General features: G+C 40.8%; 1 protein-coding gene across 1 annotated transcript in view; it reads left to right on the forward strand.

The window, feature by feature from the left end:
* The first annotated feature begins 4,721 nt into the window (after positions 1 to 4,721).
* tsc22d1 (TSC22 domain family, member 1) overlaps positions 4,722 to 17,487 on the forward strand; it is a 31,089-nt gene continuing 18,323 nt past the window's right edge. The window contains exons 1-2 of the mRNA XM_069663513.1: positions 4,722 to 4,828; positions 5,288 to 8,082. Coding sequence (XP_069519614.1) covers positions 5,369 to 8,082 — 2,714 coding nt within the window. The 5' untranslated portion in view covers positions 4,722 to 4,828; positions 5,288 to 5,368. The remainder of the gene's footprint in view (positions 4,829 to 5,287; positions 8,083 to 17,487) is intronic.

A 17,487-nucleotide genomic window follows, 5' to 3' on the forward strand; every position in this document is an offset into this window, starting at 1 on the left:
TACTCTGGCTTCCACAGAGCAGGGGGGCTCAGTGGACACAAGCCCCAGACAGAGGTACAGACACCCTGCCCCGCATCACTGGGCAGGGCCCTGTATTCTCCATGGCAAAAGCCTGTGTTGTTTCAAGAATTTTAGGTTGGTCTCACCACTGTCATCACCTCACTGCTCTGACAGATCTGTCTTTTTATGCTTAAAATTCAACAAGTACTTGTACCCCAATCATTATTTTCAGTTGTCTAAACACGGTCACACTGCCAAACAGTTGGGGGGAATAATGTCTAAATTCACGCAATAAACAGTATAAATATGTACCCTGGAGGTTTTATTTCTTGAGCCAAAGTAGAGTTACTGCCATGAAAATAAACTCCATTACAAATAAAAGTTTTATTTAGAATGTCACCTATTTAAAAGCACAGAACTTTCAACATAATTGCACTCAAACATGAAAGTATCTTTTACAACTCTATAGAGTGAAGTAGCATCATTTTTCAACATAACTCAGCTCAATACATCTTTCTTTTTGAAATTCTGTAAAGTAACTAGTAACCACAACTGACAGATTAATGTAATGGGGGAGTTAGAGTACAGCCTCAAAAGATGAAATACTCAAGTAAAGTATAAAAAGTACCTGAAAACTGTACTCAGTTGCAGTATTTGCACACAAGTGGACAAACAGACAGATAGCAACTAGAATAAAAAGCAGATAATAGAAACTTGTAGTTGCAATGGCAATAATAATCATGGTAGAAATGTGACAAATTAGTAGGGATACACAATATTGTCGACACATTATCGGTATCTGCAGATTATGGCTTGAAAATGACATTGGCATCAGCAGATATATAATTTTTCTGCCGATATTTTCCGCCATTAAAACAACACTTTAATTATTCCTAAATGCTCAATGATTCCCTAAAAAAGCTTGACGTAATGCTACGACATTTACTCGGGTGGAGTGTGCGCTCTTTTAAGAGCCTTCAGCCTCGTTCATTGGACTTAAAAGAGGGATATGTTTTAGCTCCTTATGTGCACTTTTGTTTGTTGTTTTGTTTGCAAACCACCTCACCTCAAGTTTGTTTGTATCTCATAGAAAAGTGCACAGATTGAACTCAGTTTTAACGTTATTGAGTTTAAGCATCAGTCTATAAAGAATGTAGATAGTCTATTAGTCTAATTTATTCAACACTGAAAAAAGAGTACACTATTTCTTTGCTAATTCACTTTGTTTTAATAGCTGTACTGTTGTACAACGCACTTAGTTTCACATGTTCCTTTTGGACAAATTTAATTTAATGTATTTGTTCTGTGCAGTAGGTAAAATTTGCCCTAGTTGTGACTATTGTCAGGATTGTCTCAGGGAGAGCATTGGCCAAGCCTGTCTGAGTTTGAATATTATAGTTTTATTTGAGAAGAAAATGTTACATACAAATAAATATGACATTTTGTTACATAACCTAAGTTTGAGTAGTTATCTTATATTGCCCAGGGAATGTGTACATTTTAAAAAGCACTGTATTTTGTTATTTCTGCATCTGCCAGTGGGCCACTACAATAAGAGTAGGCATGATATCAATTACACTACAGGGGAGACTTGATGTTCTCTCCAGTAGGTGGAAATAAACATGTGCCTAATATATCGGCAATCGGGAAAAAGGGTTGGAAAATATCGGCAAAAAATCCAATATTGTGCATCCCAACTAATTAGCAATAACAACTTAAGCTATGATAATTATCGTAGCCGCTGGAGTCAAGCAGGTCCATGAAACAACAACAATGCAACAAGCAACAATGATCCACAGGAACTTGCAAGAAAGCACAAAAGCTCCCGGAAAGATAAAGAGTTAGTTACATGCATTAATGGGACATAAATGCATACAGATGGAGAGAGAAAAAAGGCATACAGATGGGTGGTCAAAGGCAGCTGGGCCAGCCCTAACTATAAGCTTTATCAAAAAGGAACATTTTAAGGCCTGCATTCTGGAAGCGCAATGTTCTAGATGGGTATTAGGGCACTACAAGTTTATTACGATATGCTGGTGCCTGACCATCAAAAGCATTGTAGGTGAGAAAGATTTAAATTCTATTTTATATTTTAGAGGGAACAAATGCATAGAAAGCTTTTCCTAGTTCTTGTCATTATACGTGCTGCAGCATTTTTGACCAGCTGAGGCATCTCGAGGGACTTATAAGAGCAGCCTGATAACAAGGATTGAACAATCCAGCCTAGAAGAAACAAATGCATCAATTAGGTGTTTCTGCATTTTTTTTAGACAGGACGTGCCTGATTTGTAAAATGTTGGGTAGGCAGAAACCTAAAGCAGTCTAAAGCAATTGCAATGCAATTTATTTGTAGCTTTTCCCAGTGCTGTCTCTGTGCTGTGCGATGGTGGACTCTGAAACCATAACTGAAAATCCTCAAATAAACTGATTTTATAAAGAAAGCCACATAAGTGATTGGCCACTACTTTCTGGAGGATCTCCCAGAAAAAGGGAAGGTTTAATGTAGTTTGTACATTTCAGCTTCTTTAAGACTGGTACATAGCCTGTTAGTAAAAAAGTTGTAACTCCCTTAAGCAGTCTAGTTGGAATGGAGTCTAGGAGACAGGTTTATAGTTTAAATGAAGAAATGTGATTATTTGCTGTGGAACACATAAACAGTGAACCTTGAACTATTATTCTATTTAGAAGCCTTAATGTTAGAGAAAGACTAGCTCTTGTAACCACAGTCAGTACGGACTGAAATGGTATGGTTTGATTGTCTGGTTGCTTCCTGCCGGAAGCTTTTATCCAAGGGGACTCTCAACTTGAAAAGGGGAGCAATTTGTTGTTTAACAAAGGCTTCAGAAAAGAAGAGCCAGGAATTTAACCATATGTTAAATATCCACCCCACATACCATATGTTGAAAAGAAATCCATACCTACCCACGTGTTCTTATATTGAATTACAAACAACTATTGTAAAGCACAGCTGGGTAATTTTTAACCATCTATTTTGAAGGCATGATATTTGCATTTCTTTATGCCCACTCCATTGATTAATTCTTTCTCTCAGAACAGAAGAGGGTGTTTACAAAATGAAAGCAGAGTCCAGAGTATAAATTGTTGGTTGGGCTAGCAGCACAATAGTGCTGTGTGTTTTTTTGTTGTGGAGTGCCAGTGTGATTTAAAGCTGCTGACAGCACCAGACGCTTACACTGCACTAGGCTCCGGCTGTCTCTCGTCCTCTATCATTTGTATCGATGGATATAGCCTGTCTGCTTGCCTGACAGTCAATCATTACTTTTCCTTCTTCTTGCGCCCCTGCTCTTCGTCATTGTAAGATAGTGTAGTGTACCAATCTGCTTTAACTGTGAAATTGTAAATGTGATGACTTAATATTTCCTGCACTAAATATTCAACCCAAAATAAAAGAGTTAGATCTTAATGTTAGGAGATAAACAGAAATGACCAGACACAGGAGATGGAAATGGTTGATAAATTTAACACCGGAGTTCATTGACCTAGAGCAGAGGGGGCCAACCCTGTTCCTGGAGGGCTACCTTCCTGCATGTTTTAGGTTTCTCCGTACTCTAACACCTGATTTGAATGATCTGCTCGCTATCAACCAGCTGAAGCTTCTCAGGAGATTGATAATGAGCAAAACATTCGAATCAGGTGTGTTAGAGTAAGGAGAAACCTAAAACTTGCAAGAAGGTAGCTCCCCAGGAGCAGGGTTGGCCACCCCTGACCTAGAGAGTACATGCAAATGTACAAAACATTCTCTCAGCCTCTCACTCTCTCACACACATTTAGAGAGAGAGAGAGAGAGAGAGAGAGAGAGGCCCAAAACAGTACCTGTGTGTAGAATAATCCTTCAGTGTAGATAACACCTGTGTCTGCAGAGAGATCGAGCAGCTTTCTGTCTACCTTTGTTTCAGGAACATTGTTGTGATGTTGATGTTGTGCTCAGGGGTAAGAGTTAATGGATAGTATATTCAATGTTTTGATCAGGTAAACACTGCACTATTTCACAATATTTATGGGGAAATCCTTAACCCATGATAAATGAGCAAAGGCAGCTTTTTGAGACCCTTTTTGTAAGTAAAATGAAAAAAAGGACAAATATAACGTCAAATGAATAAAAAACTCAATACTCAATTACAGTGGTCCCATCAACAAATTAATATGTACACAAAACACACCATAATATAGTGAAGTATCAACTATACATAACTATATTGAATAAGCAATCAACAATTGTTTATTTAGGCCTATACACAACAAAAGTTAGGTAATGACACTTTACATATAGAGCAGGTCTAGACTGTACTATTTGTAATATTATTTACAAAAACCCATCATTAATTCAACAATGAGCACGCACTTGGGAGCTAACTATGGCAAGGAAACATTCCCTTTCAACAAGCAGACAATCTATCTATCTATCTAGCTATCTATCTATCCATCCATCTATCTATCATCTTATTTCACTATCCATTGTTATGTTTAAAAACAGGTTTTTGAGGGAGCGTCTAGTTCTCGGCACTTTCCGGCACTTTCCGTTGATGTTGATGTTGGGTTCGTCACCGCCTCTCCCAGACTGCTTTATGTCTGGCAGCAGAGACCATGCGCGGACGCCATATTACGGAGCACCCCTCCCCTTCAGCCCCGTCACAGCACAGAGCCACAGAAGCGGTGCAGAAGGCTATACTGAACAACGCTACCGCTGGGGAGGACCAGTGATACAGCAAAACCAAGACCAAAACCAGGATTCAGTGGAATGGATTAAACCTTTGTGCGCATCTATAAAATCGTATTCGGTTGAACATCACTTGGTACCGGATAAAAGGTTGCTTGTTTTCATTATCTTTCCTTTGAGCAAATCCAGCAGCTAAAACGACCCACTATAGTCTGTGTTTAGCTAGCCGGTGATGGAGACTGGCAGCTAGCTAGCTGACGTTACTCTTCTGTTGGGCTAGCATCTAATATAACGCTAACTTACGCCAGTTATTCTTGCTTTTAGGACGAGTGGGTATTACAACAATAGAAGACCCCGAAAACAAGTTAGCTTGTGCTTAACAGAGGCATTAACGGATAACACTGGTAGTTAGCCGGTGAATTACAACGGGCATCAGCTGACGATAACTCGCTAGCTATTCGGCAACTAGCTTATATTGCCTCGCTGTCACCGGAACACTGAGTCGTGCATGAGAGGCTGTAAATATTGGCATTGCTTTGCCTGACATTTGAGAACAGCCTACGCTTGGTAAATATATTTATTTTTGATCGTGTTGTCTGTTGACCGTAGTTTTTTCAAGACGGCGCCGTTAACGAACTGCAAGCTTATTGCATACTGTCAGAGACCAACTACCCCCAGGACTCTCTCGAAATGCATCATCCGGACCCTGCAGGAGACTCTGGCAGTGTTAGAAAGATGGCGCACCAGGCTGTCTTTCACCGAAGGGGTAGCAACACAGGCAGTGGGAGCGGCTCCACGTTGTCCACGCCGGCAAACCCGGTGGTCAATAACAGCCACGTCCCTGCTGATGATTATCAACCCTCCCTGTTGATCCAGTGCCAACCTCCTGCTGGTTCGTCCTCCCCAGGTCCCCATCATATCCCACCCCACAGCCTGAATCTGCTTTCCCAGCCCCAGCCAACACAGTCTGCTGGAGCCCAAATAAAAAAGAAGAGTGGTTTCCAGATCACAAGTGTGACCCCAGCACAAATATCTGTAAGTACCAACAACAGTATTGCAGAGGATACAGAAAGCTATGATGACCTGGATGAGTCCCACACAGAGGATCTCTCTTCTTCTGAAATCCTGGATGTTTCCCTGTCCCGAGCTAATGACATTGTTGGTGCAGAGAGAAGCTCTTCAGAAGAGACACTGAATAATTTCCATGAGGCAGAGACACCTGGAGCTGTCTCCCCCAACCAGCCTTCACATCCTCATGCTCTGAACCAGGCTCAACACCACAGTGGGGCCATGGTCAATGGGACTGTACACCATCACCATCAACATCCTCATCATCCAAACCATGCCCATGTCTACCCGCTGTCCTCTGGCAGCACCACATCTGCCCTCACTTCTGGAGCTTTACCTTGTGTCAGCCAGAAAATGCCTTCTAATGTGGGGGTCCCTCAAGAGAATGTTTCCCAGGCTGCCCCTCCAAGTATTGTTGCCCAGTCTATGGGGGTTGTGGCCCCAGGATCTGTCCCTGGAATGCACAGCTCTGCTACAGGCACTACAGTTAGCATAGTTAATCCCCAGACCAGCAGTGTTAGTAATGTGAATATAGTGAGCTCTGCCAACGTGCCTGTGAAAGGGGGGATCAGCATGAGTGCTAGCAGTAGCAGTGGTGGCTTTCCTCTCAATGTGATAAGCAGCAGTGGGGGGAGTGGAGGGGGTGCTGTTGCAGCTGGGGGTAACCTTATTACCACTAATGTATGCATTATCCAGCAACAGCAAAACATCAACTCCAACATCTCTATGACTTCAACCACTACTGCTGCTGTTGCTGCTGTCAGTGCCTCTGGAGGGATGGGAATCTCCAGTGGGATCCAGGGTAGAGTTGGATCTGCTGTGCTGCAGCCTGTGAGTGTCCCTGTCACGGCTGTGACCACAGCCCCTGTACCCTCCACTCCTGCCCAGGCTGCTCCACCTACAACCCCTGCAGTGGCTACCACCAGTTCTCGCTTCAGGGTGGTAAAACTGGACTCAAGCTCAGAGCCCTTTAAGAAGGGCAGATGGACATGCACTGAATTCTATGACAAGGAGACTCCAGCCTCTGCTCCCAGCTCCTCTGCATCTGATACTGGGTCTCTCAGCATGCGTCACTTTGTCTCTGAGAGCTTTGCTGGTGCCTCAGAGAGGGAAAGCACAAGTGGTAGTTCTGTGAGTAGCACTATGAGTACATTGAGCCATTATACTGAGAGTGTGTGTAGTGGAGAGGCTGGGGGACCCCCGATACCCCAAAATTCGCAGGATTATGTCTCCCCTCCTCAAGGCTTTCAAGGAATCCTCCCTAGTGGCCTAAGCATGGGAGTGTCCCAAACTCAACCTCACATGCACCCCAAGGATATTTCCCATTCACATGTAAAGACTACTGTGGCCCCCTCAGCGCCAACAAACATTAATCAGCCTGCTCTCATGCCAGGCCACCAGACCACAATGGGACTCTCTACACCTGCTATGCACCAGCAGCAGCTCACCTATGCCCAGGCAGTTGCTAATCAATCCACAGGCCCAGCACAAGGCCTAGTGGGTGTTCAGCAGCAAAAGATGGGCTATACCTCCCTGCCACAGCAGCCAGCTGCTAACCCCCAAACAGCCCCAGTGCAAGTGAGGCCATCTGAGTACACCCAGCCACACCAAGGCATCTCCCAGGCTGCTGCTTCTCATTGTCTGTCCAACCAAGCTGGATCAGCTCCCTCTGGACCAGCCAATGGAGCATGTCAGATGATAGGGGGCCTGCAGCAGTCACAGGCACTCCTTCACACACAGTCCCAGCAGGCCTCTTCCCTTCAGGCCACCAGCTCCAGTATGCCATCTCCTGTTGGAATACCAGGTCTTGGCCAGCAGCCTCAGAGCCACCCTGGCCACCTGGATTGCCAGCAGCAGAAGCCGCAGTCTCTCCCAACACAAAACCAAAACCTGGGCTTGGGCACACAGTTACCTTCAACAGTCCACCAGAGCCAAGTGTCTGCACCGAGTGCTCTCCCCCCCAACCCTCAGAATGATCCCCAAGCCCACAATACTGGGAATAGTAGTAGGATGCCCCAACAGGGTGTTCCCCTTAGCCAACCGTCTTGTATCAGCTTGTCCCAGGACCACAGCAGTGCCCAGGCCCTGGCTCATGCTGCCCAGGCTAGTGCCCTCTATGCTAGTCTTCCCACCTTCACCACAACTCAGCTGCAGGACGCCCAGCGGTTGCTCCTCCAGCACCAGTCAGCTTTGTTGGGGTTGCCCAAGTTGTCCGGAGGGGAGGCTGGATCTGGATCCAGCATTGGCCAGGGTCAAGAAGTGGAGGGCAATTCCGCTGCCGCCAGTGCCTTAACTGCATCAACTGGTCTCAAGGCTGTTGACGGAGAGGAGGATAGGTAAGATAATCTATGAACTTACTTTTCTCCCTTTGTTCACATTATTTGATAGATTGCAACCATTGTGTTTTAATGCAGGCAAAACTTTTTTGCATAAGTTTCTCAGTAATCACAAAGTTTATTACTCCTGTTTAATGGATGTTTGTGGCAAACTCAGCATTCAGAGTCTGTTTGAAGCTGTGTGATTTCACAGGTTGTTGTTGTAGCTGTGAGGGAAGAAAAGTGTTATTGTTTTCCTAGATAGCCAGCAGACAGTGGCCAGGCTGCCATAGACTGTCTGCCCTCTGTCAGTGAGACACACTGCAGGGCTCAGCTGGATGTGACGTCTCTTGTCTTTATCAAGTGACAGCAGTGAATCAACATTTTACCTAGCCTGACTGCTTGCCTGAATCCCGACTGTCTGCCTTACAGGGCACAATTTCTGCTGGGAGCACAGTTTACTGCAGATGCTCTCAGCACATTTGTTGTTGAAAAGCAGGAAGCAAGTCAGAGGTTGTATGGATATTTAATCAGAGATTTAAAAAAGTAGCAAGTATTTATGTATATATTTATATATCATAATATTTTTGTATTATCATCTAGCTATCAAAGCAAGGCTTGAGAAAACTCTTTCTACCTTTCATTAAATTCATGAAGAAGAAATGTTGGTTTACTTGTGGACAATAATAGTATATCCCGGTATTCCTTTTCCATCACTAAAAGCCTATTGATTTTTAAAAAGAAATCTTTCTCTCTCTCGCTCTCTCTCTCTCGCTCTCTCTCTCTTATTCCTCCAACACGGTTTGTCACTACACTCCAATCGGCTACACATTTATGCCATGAACCAGCTGAAAGTCCTGTCCTCCCAAAAAGGAGTTTTAAGAACTTATTTTGAGGTTACAGGGGATTGTAATCACCTTTCAGCAGCATCAAAGTGCTCAAATTTCCTGACTTCTGAAAATGTTATTACCAGCTTTTAGGTTCTTTTGCATACCTGAGTTATAATAATAAAAAGATGAAAGGGACATGCTAAGGTGACTACTCGACAGGTTTTAATTAATGGGGATTTAAAGGGTAACATGGATGTAATGATTTAGTTTTGTTTCAGTGTGTCTTTATGGCCCAGTTAGACGGATACTGAAGGATGGCTATCGTTATCACATGACATTTAACTCTGAGGAATGTGAATTGTATGGGGATAAGGTGGATTATAATCTTTTTGATGATAAGACTTAGACTTAGACTCAACTTTATTGATCCCTTTGGGATGACTCCCTCTGGGAAATTCAGTAAGTAGCATTTGGGGAAAAACCAAAGACCTTGTTATAAATGAGAAGATTGTCGTGGTGAATTAGGCTCATGGTTAATTTCTCTCTAGTTTACCTGCCGTCACACAAAGCGCCAGTTTATAGGCTCTGCTGAAGTCTGTCTTTCTTTACCAATAGGTGGCTGGAACTGGAAATGGTTTTCTCATTTAATCTAAATGGGTGCTACAGACAAATAGTGTAAGTGCAAAGACTACTGCACAGCCTCATCAGATGACTAAAATGCAGACTCATGAACACTTACAAAGACAAGCTAATCATGTCTAAATCAAGTTTTCACCAAGATTCAAGTCATTAAATATTTGACCATGTGCTGATATTATTTCTAAGAGTTGTTAGACATATTTTCTGGAATAAATTTAAGTAATAGACCATCAAACTATGGGTGGAGATAAATGCATTTTTATACCAGCAATGAATTTGTACAGATCAAAGGTAGATTTCTTGTGTGTGTTGCTTCTTGCACCTTTAGCCTGACCCTGCCATGAGCCCTGCTCAGGCCTCCAGAGGTTGGTGCTGACTAATGGCAAACTTCCTTCTTGCTACCCTCCTGCTTCTTGTCACTCCTTTCTTGTCTCTGCCTGAAAGTGCTGTGTCTTCATCGTCCCTAGAGTCAGAGCCCTTGACGGAGCAATTTTTAAACACCTTTGTTTTGTATTCCCTGTCATCAATCTGGCCTCTGTCTGTTCGGGTGGCAGTCTTCACTTGAAGGCTGCTAAGCTGGCTCCTAGACCATTCAGCCAGCTCCTGTGCTCTTTCTGCAACCACTCCCCACCAACTTGCCTGCTGGGTCTACCCTGTCCTTGGCTTGAAGACTTCTTCCTCCAGGTCCAAATGTCCTTCTTTATGACAAGCAGCCTCTCTTTAAGTCATACGTCAGAATCCAATGTTAGTAACCGCTTAAATATTTTCTTAAAATTGAAAAAAATTAAGTTTTTTGTCAAAAGATATTTGACCAACAGTGTGGCTAACCAACATGGCAAGGAACTCAGACATAAACTATTGAGAGAAATATCAAATTTCATAAAAAAGCAAAAATACACAGTGACACTTGTACATAAATGCACTTACAATAACAGAATGAAAATGCATATTTATGGCTTTATTTTCATTTACCTTATTGTAAACATAATAGGTTTTTTCACAAACTCTTAGTTCAATCTCTTAGAACTAAAATACATTACAACCAACCAGTGTTGTTATCTTTTCCTGTGAAATGGGACCATGCTTTGGACCTGGTCTTCAACTCCACTCTGACTCCTTGTTGAATGATTCCAACAGTGTAGACTCATGACTCTGACGTTATAGTTTTGCAATGCGCAACTGTCAGAAAAACATGCCCCTGTGGGTAAAAGGAATGGATAAGCTTGGAGGCATACTTTTCTGATGGATTGGACAATTTGGGACCTGTTCTCAATTAGTAGTACATGCATCCTGTAACACTTAGACTTTCCATGCAACAACAAACAACCAAGCTGACTTTACCTATTTCCAAAACCCAACATCTCTGTCACTTACCTTTTAACTTAATTTACTCTCATAAAAGCTGAATTGTTTGTTGTCTTTTTGTTACACTTGTGTTCTGACTGGGATCTGTTGATGCTGATAACATTGTTATTGATGACGATGATGATATTAAGGATGTTGTTTATGTTGATTAGGATATTGATGATAGTGGTGCAATGACTATTCGACATTGTCGACAATAATTGATGACAAATTTAATTGTTGAAAATTATTATAGTAAACAGTAAATAGTAAACAAAAGATAAACATAGCAAAATGGCAAGGGCCGATGCAACACCATCACGTCCACGTCAAGTCTGGAATCATTTCACCCTCAACTCTGATTGCCTGCAAGATTTGTAAAGTGGACTTTGCTTAGTTGGACCTGTCTATTTGATTTGATTTATTTTTTATATCAACATTTTGACTGTTCATGGTGTTAATTGGACAAAAACACTTGATATTGGACTTTTTGTATATCTTTTGTATCAAAAAATAATCAAATCAGCAGCAAAGTTTATTAATAGACATATTTTTGAATGAAGAACTCATTTATTTTCGTTATATTTAGTTGGCACATGTTTAAAAGAACCTCCGACTAAATTTCACAGCTGATAGCTAAATAAAAGCCATTATGCCATTGTGCAATTTTTTTATCTGATAAGTCGATTAATCGCTTTAATAATCAATGACTAGTCGACTATCAAAATGGCCGTTAGTTGCAGCCCTATCGATGATATTGTTGATGTTGTTGATGATGATCACAAAAATAAAAATAAATAATCTGCTTCCATACACCCTGTGCATTGCCTCTGTGCACTGTCTGTCAGCACCTGTGTCGGACTTGAAGCAGTTTTTTTGCACTTCAAGTTTTTTTCCTCCTGTCTAGAGCCTTTCTTGTGTTGTACTAACTCTCAGATGTAGGTCGCTTTGGACAAAAGTGTCTGCTGAATGAAATTGTTACATTGTAGATCTGTGTGGCATATAATGTTGGTAGTTGTACAAAACCCATGGTAGGCTGTGTTGCTGATGTCAGCATATTCAGATTTTAATGCTTGAAATGACCCTGCCCTCATAAATCACTAACTTAATCACAGCTGTAAAACATCAGGGTCTCTTTAGAGTGTTGGTGCATGTGAGAGAGAGACTGTTTGTATGAGGGAGGGTGTCAATTGTCCTTTTGCTGTATCTGTACTGACAAGTCATTAATGGATTAGGTTCAGATGGATAGATGGTATGTACATGTTTGGGCAGACTGCTGTCTATTGACTGCTGGGGTTTTAGGCCATTCTTTTCGTACTTTTGTGATTTGAAAAGGGTGCCAGACGATTAATGGCATGAGCAAAATGGTACTTATGTACAAGCAGGTAATATAATCATAGACAGGTTTCCATATGCAAGTCTTAATGTGAGAATGTAGGTCTGCACATTTTTTTCAACACTTTATTACTTATTCATACTTTCAGCTAGAAACTCCATTCAAACATCAAAATGTTCTTTATCTTTTATTCCTGTTAATGCTGTAAAAATCATGAAACTTTGTTTGAAGTAAAGTTAAAATGGAAATCAACTTAAAAAGCCTTCAAACTCACTCATATTCAGGCTATTCTCAATACATACTTGCATGTAAACTCATGTCAAACTTTATCATGTCTACAATACTTTTTATTCATTTATTCATCTCACTTCCATCAGTTATATTTAACTTTTAAACTTAGCATTTCCGTTTAGTGTCAGCTTTTTTACAGACCTTGACATATTCCACATTTTCCCCTATTACTGATGTTTATTCAATTTATCATCATCAGAAACTGCACTCTACTATTTATTGGTGAAGTGCACTGCTGAGATCTGGCTGTGAGCTTTTTATTTTTCATATACTCTTTTAAGTGATGGTCTTTACCTTCTTGTTTGTTATTGTGTTGTTAGTAGTAGATAGTAGCCTATAACTTTTTCAGTCACATCAATTGTCTCCAGCTTTTTCTTATAAATTATTTTTAAATAAATTGCGGAGAAAACGGGCAACGGACAATTATTGGGGATTCAGGATTGTTGATTCTTGCTTCCAGGGTTTTCTTAGAATTTATCGGGACAATTAAACAGTTTTTCCAGCATTCCCATTTAAGATTGGCTGTTGGCAGATTATATACCCCACACAGATAGCTATGTATTTATTTGTTCCCTCAAGTGGTGGTCCTGACTGAAAACATCCCATCCCAACAAACAATTTACACCAGGAGTTGTGTTGGTGTGTTCCTTCAGCCACCAAACATATATTAGACCAGCCAATAAGGTGCCAGTGAAGTTGCAATGCAGTAAAAGTGGATCCAGGTAGAACATTTTTGCCAAACTAGCCTGCAACTTTTAACTGCTTTACCAATGTAAAGGTTGCATTTAAATGAATGAGGATGCAGCATTTTTTAAAAACGCGTTCCTATTATCGTCCTGGAAGCAGCCTTAGTGTGTATGAGTGTGTTTGAATGTGTGAAAGCTCAGGGGAATGTGGGCTGGTTGGCAGCATGATGGCTATCTCTGCTGCTGTCTGTTTTGAATGTAATCTTCCCCCTGGCAGTGCAGGGAGCCAGTGTGTGCTGTGCCCGATGTTCATTGTGTAGAGATCAACGAGATCCCCAAAATTCACAACACACAGAGGAAGTGACCCAACCTGACCTAACCCAACTTAGTCAGGTCTACTGAAGCTCGCTGAAATCACTGGGGACACAGCAGACTGGACCAGATGGAACCAGACTGAGCATAACTGTGCAACGGTGCTCCTGCTCTGATAAACCTGCCATTGTACCATAGAGTTAAAAAAAAACTTCAAAAAGAAACACAGATTGTGTAAATGATACACCTTTATTATTATTAACAACAGGCCTTGGTGATATCACTTCTAATATTTAAAGCACATTGAAGTGTTGTATTGCTGTTAATCCGTAACAGTACTGTTGTTATCCGTAACAGCACTACAAGTTATCAATGTTAAGTCTAATAATTTTTCTACTGGTCAATCCAAAAAACAGTAGTAAAGGCTGCTGCATCCACATTTTTCTCCTAACTAGAGCTATGTTTTTTGTAAAGCCTTTTTATTCATTAAAAATATTGATTTGCTGTTTTTAACCACATTTTTTGGAACATTTCACTAAATTGAGCTGCACATGAATCATGTACTCATTATGCAAACAGTTTACAAGATTTGAAAGGGGTTTTCTGCTGTATAAGCAGGGGTAGTTGTTTATTAATGTGCTGACTCAGTCACACTCATTCACAAATATTTTTTGTGTAAATGCACCAATACCGTTGCAGCATTAAGCTTTTGCGTTTTTGTAAAGATTTTTTTATAAAGAAGTTTGGTTTGTCCACAGCACAAACAAATGTTTCACTAAAAGTAAACAGCATTTGTTTGTTATGCTGCTGACCCCTCCCCCATTCCTACCACATAGACCAAGCCAGAGAGCACCAGAACACGGCAGAGCAGCAACACGCTGCGTAAGAGCGAGAGAGAGGGAGGGAGGTCTCACTACATGCAACTGAATATTTACTGTCTCTTTTAGCGCAGTTGTAAAAGCATGAATGGCAGAATGAAGCTAAGCATGGAGATTGTAAACAGTTTGCTGTGTGTTGATGACATAGAGGTTAATACAGAGCCCTCACAAATGGATATATAACTTCATGAATCACCCAATGTCTTTGTACCTTGCTTATTTTTAAGCTTTGTGCAGATGCACAATTGATTTCATTAGTCCCTGCCCCCTTCTTTCTGATGGTTTCCATCAATAAACAGGATTGTTTCACTTAAGAGTGCGGTGGGGAAACTAATGGCTTGTAATGGATGATAATGGATTGTGTTTTTAGTCTGCCTTTTATCTATAATAATATTGCCTGACTATCCCTCAACACATACACACACGCATGCAGACACGCAAACACACACAGTGCAATGATAGTCTAATACACTGTTGTTTATATTCTAGTGCATTTTGTTACTGTACAACAGGATAGAAGCAATTAGATTTCATGTCTCAACTGTTATTTATTTGTTTATTCATTGTTCTTTTTCTGGGGGCATTTGTAGTGCTTAAAAATAAGTCTATTATTACAGTGTAATTTGCTTTAAATAGTTTTCTTCTTATATGTATATGATAGGTTGATGTTTGCTTCTCTCTTTGTTTCTTGTGAAAAACAGTTGTGCTGCAGTGTAAAAGTAATAACCTAAACACATTTGTTGTGAAAGATTGTTAGGCTAATTTACCTACTAATTTTTCCAGGAGAACATAATAGCAGTAACAATAGTATGGACATATCATTTTTTTCCTCAATTATTGAGTACAGACTGAAACAGGTATTAATTATTTAAATGGGGTTTGCATAGTCAAAATGGGTCGAAGTTTGCAACACTTGCTTAAACTTCTTTATTGATATAAGATGCTACATGAAAGTTTCTCAATGAAGATTCTCTTCATTGGATTGTTGGAGATACCAGCTTATTAGGGTTCCAACAAATCTTAAAACTCATGGACGATCCTATCATGGTTTTGAGAAATGCTTTCGGGTCATTTTCAGATCTAGAAAGTAGAAAGAGGCCTTGTGTAGCACAACTACGAAGTTTAAGAGTGACTGATTTTCTTTGGTCAAATTTCCTTCTTCCTGAAGATTCATTCATTTGTAGCTCTTTGATGCCTCTACAACACAATGTGGCATAGTATTTGTGTATGTGTAGTTTATGAAATTGTTAAGTTGTGTTGATTGAGGTTTTACGTTCAGACTTGTATTTTTAATTTGTAGGCTTCAGTGGCTTGCCACTGTCATCCCCCTAAACATGCAGGCAATGTGCTGAATCATGGCCAGCATTCCTGTGGCCAGAACACTGTCCAGTCAGCTCCAGGAATCGCACGCACGCACGCACGCACGCACGCACGCACGCACGCACGCACTCTCTCTCACACACACACACACACACACACACACACGCACACGCACACGCACACGCACACGCACACGCACACGCACACGTACTTGCTCTCGCTCTCGCACTCGCACTCACAGACAAGACAGAATGCAGTGTATGACTTTGCTTTAGCTATAAAAATTTCCTTTTCTTTTGTGCCATGTATTTAATTCATGCACATTGATACTCATTTATTACATTACGCAGCAGTTATTAAAATTAGAGAGGCTGGAAGGACTGAAGATCGTTACAGGGAGTAATTGCTAATAATATAGTAATAAGACACAACATGTCAAAAAGGCAGAAGGAACTTGCCAAAGCACCAATTGAAAAGACTATAAGCTGTGGGGGGTCATGTTCACAATCCAACCTTTTTAATTTAGTATTATGCTCAAATAGTAGAACCAGTCTGTGTAAGGATGATTGTCACAAAGTATCACAGGGGTAACTGTTCATTGTCTGGTTTGCTCAGGTCGATGGAGTCCGACAGTTTCAGCCTTTCTGCTCGGCTGTGATGACGTGAGAGCTCTATCCAGCGAGTGTCTTTTCCCATAGGGTTGGATATTCATTCTGGCTTTGTGTTAGCTAATCCCCTTCTCTATGCTCTGTGGCTGAATGAGGAAGGCTGCTGGAGGGAGGGGGGAAAGTTTTGGATTTTTTTTCTCTTTTTTTCCCTCAATAGTCTAGCCAGCTGCTTCATATCTTAGCATGAATAAAGCAAGGACACCCTGGCTTATCATCATGTGTATGTCCGGTACTTATGTCCATATATTGCACTCATTCTTTCCTATATATTTTGATTTCGTTCAGGAATTCCACCCAATTTCTGAATTTCCCCAAATAGACTGGACACTCCAACAAACAAAAAATGTAAATGTAAAATAATTAAGATATTCTTTATTACTATCATACTATCATTTATATGATCATTATTATGATACGTTTGTAATAATTCATTATAACCGTGTTAAGTATTTTGTATGTATTTGTCTTGACTGTCTGTTAAATGCAGATGTCTATGCAGATTGATCAACAAATCTGCAGCAATTATGCTGTTACTTATTGAATGTTAGCTTTTGAGTGAAATACTGTTTTGAAGCAGATATTTTCAATGCTTTTTGGATTCCAGCTCACCCCAGCCACCACTCCTCTTTGGAGTTACCAATAGACAGAAGTCAAGATACTTCAAACATGTTTTAATAATTTGCTATAATACAAATAACCCTTACTTTCACACTTAGTGCAGCATTAATACCAACTACAGTCTGCTTACAAACCATTTTCACCTCTGTAAATAATGCTGTACTGCCACCTTCTGGCTGGGGAACTTCCCACATACATACACTAGACTTTTAATATGTACTGTATGTATATGGGCCACATGATGGCCTGAAGAATGGTCTCTGAAGGCTTGAAAGGAGACTATTTGTTAAGCCTTACATTATTATAATTATTATTGTATTTTATGTCATAACTGTGCTGTGAGTGCTTCTCTCAGGCATGTCAGCATTGATACTGGGAGAAGAAGGTGAAGCAGCAGAAAAAAATTGATATACTGGAAATGGAATAAGCTAATGCTTTGTTTACACATGCAGAATAACCTGACTAACCAAACAAAAGTGGTTCACTGTCAACACAATGTGTATA

This window comes from Semicossyphus pulcher, unplaced genomic scaffold, assembly GCF_022749685.1.
Source record: "Semicossyphus pulcher isolate SPU_LCO1_2020_fin unplaced genomic scaffold, fSemPul1.0.p SCAF_15, whole genome shotgun sequence".
Classification (NCBI taxonomy): Eukaryota; Metazoa; Chordata; class Actinopteri; order Labriformes; family Labridae; genus Semicossyphus; species Semicossyphus pulcher.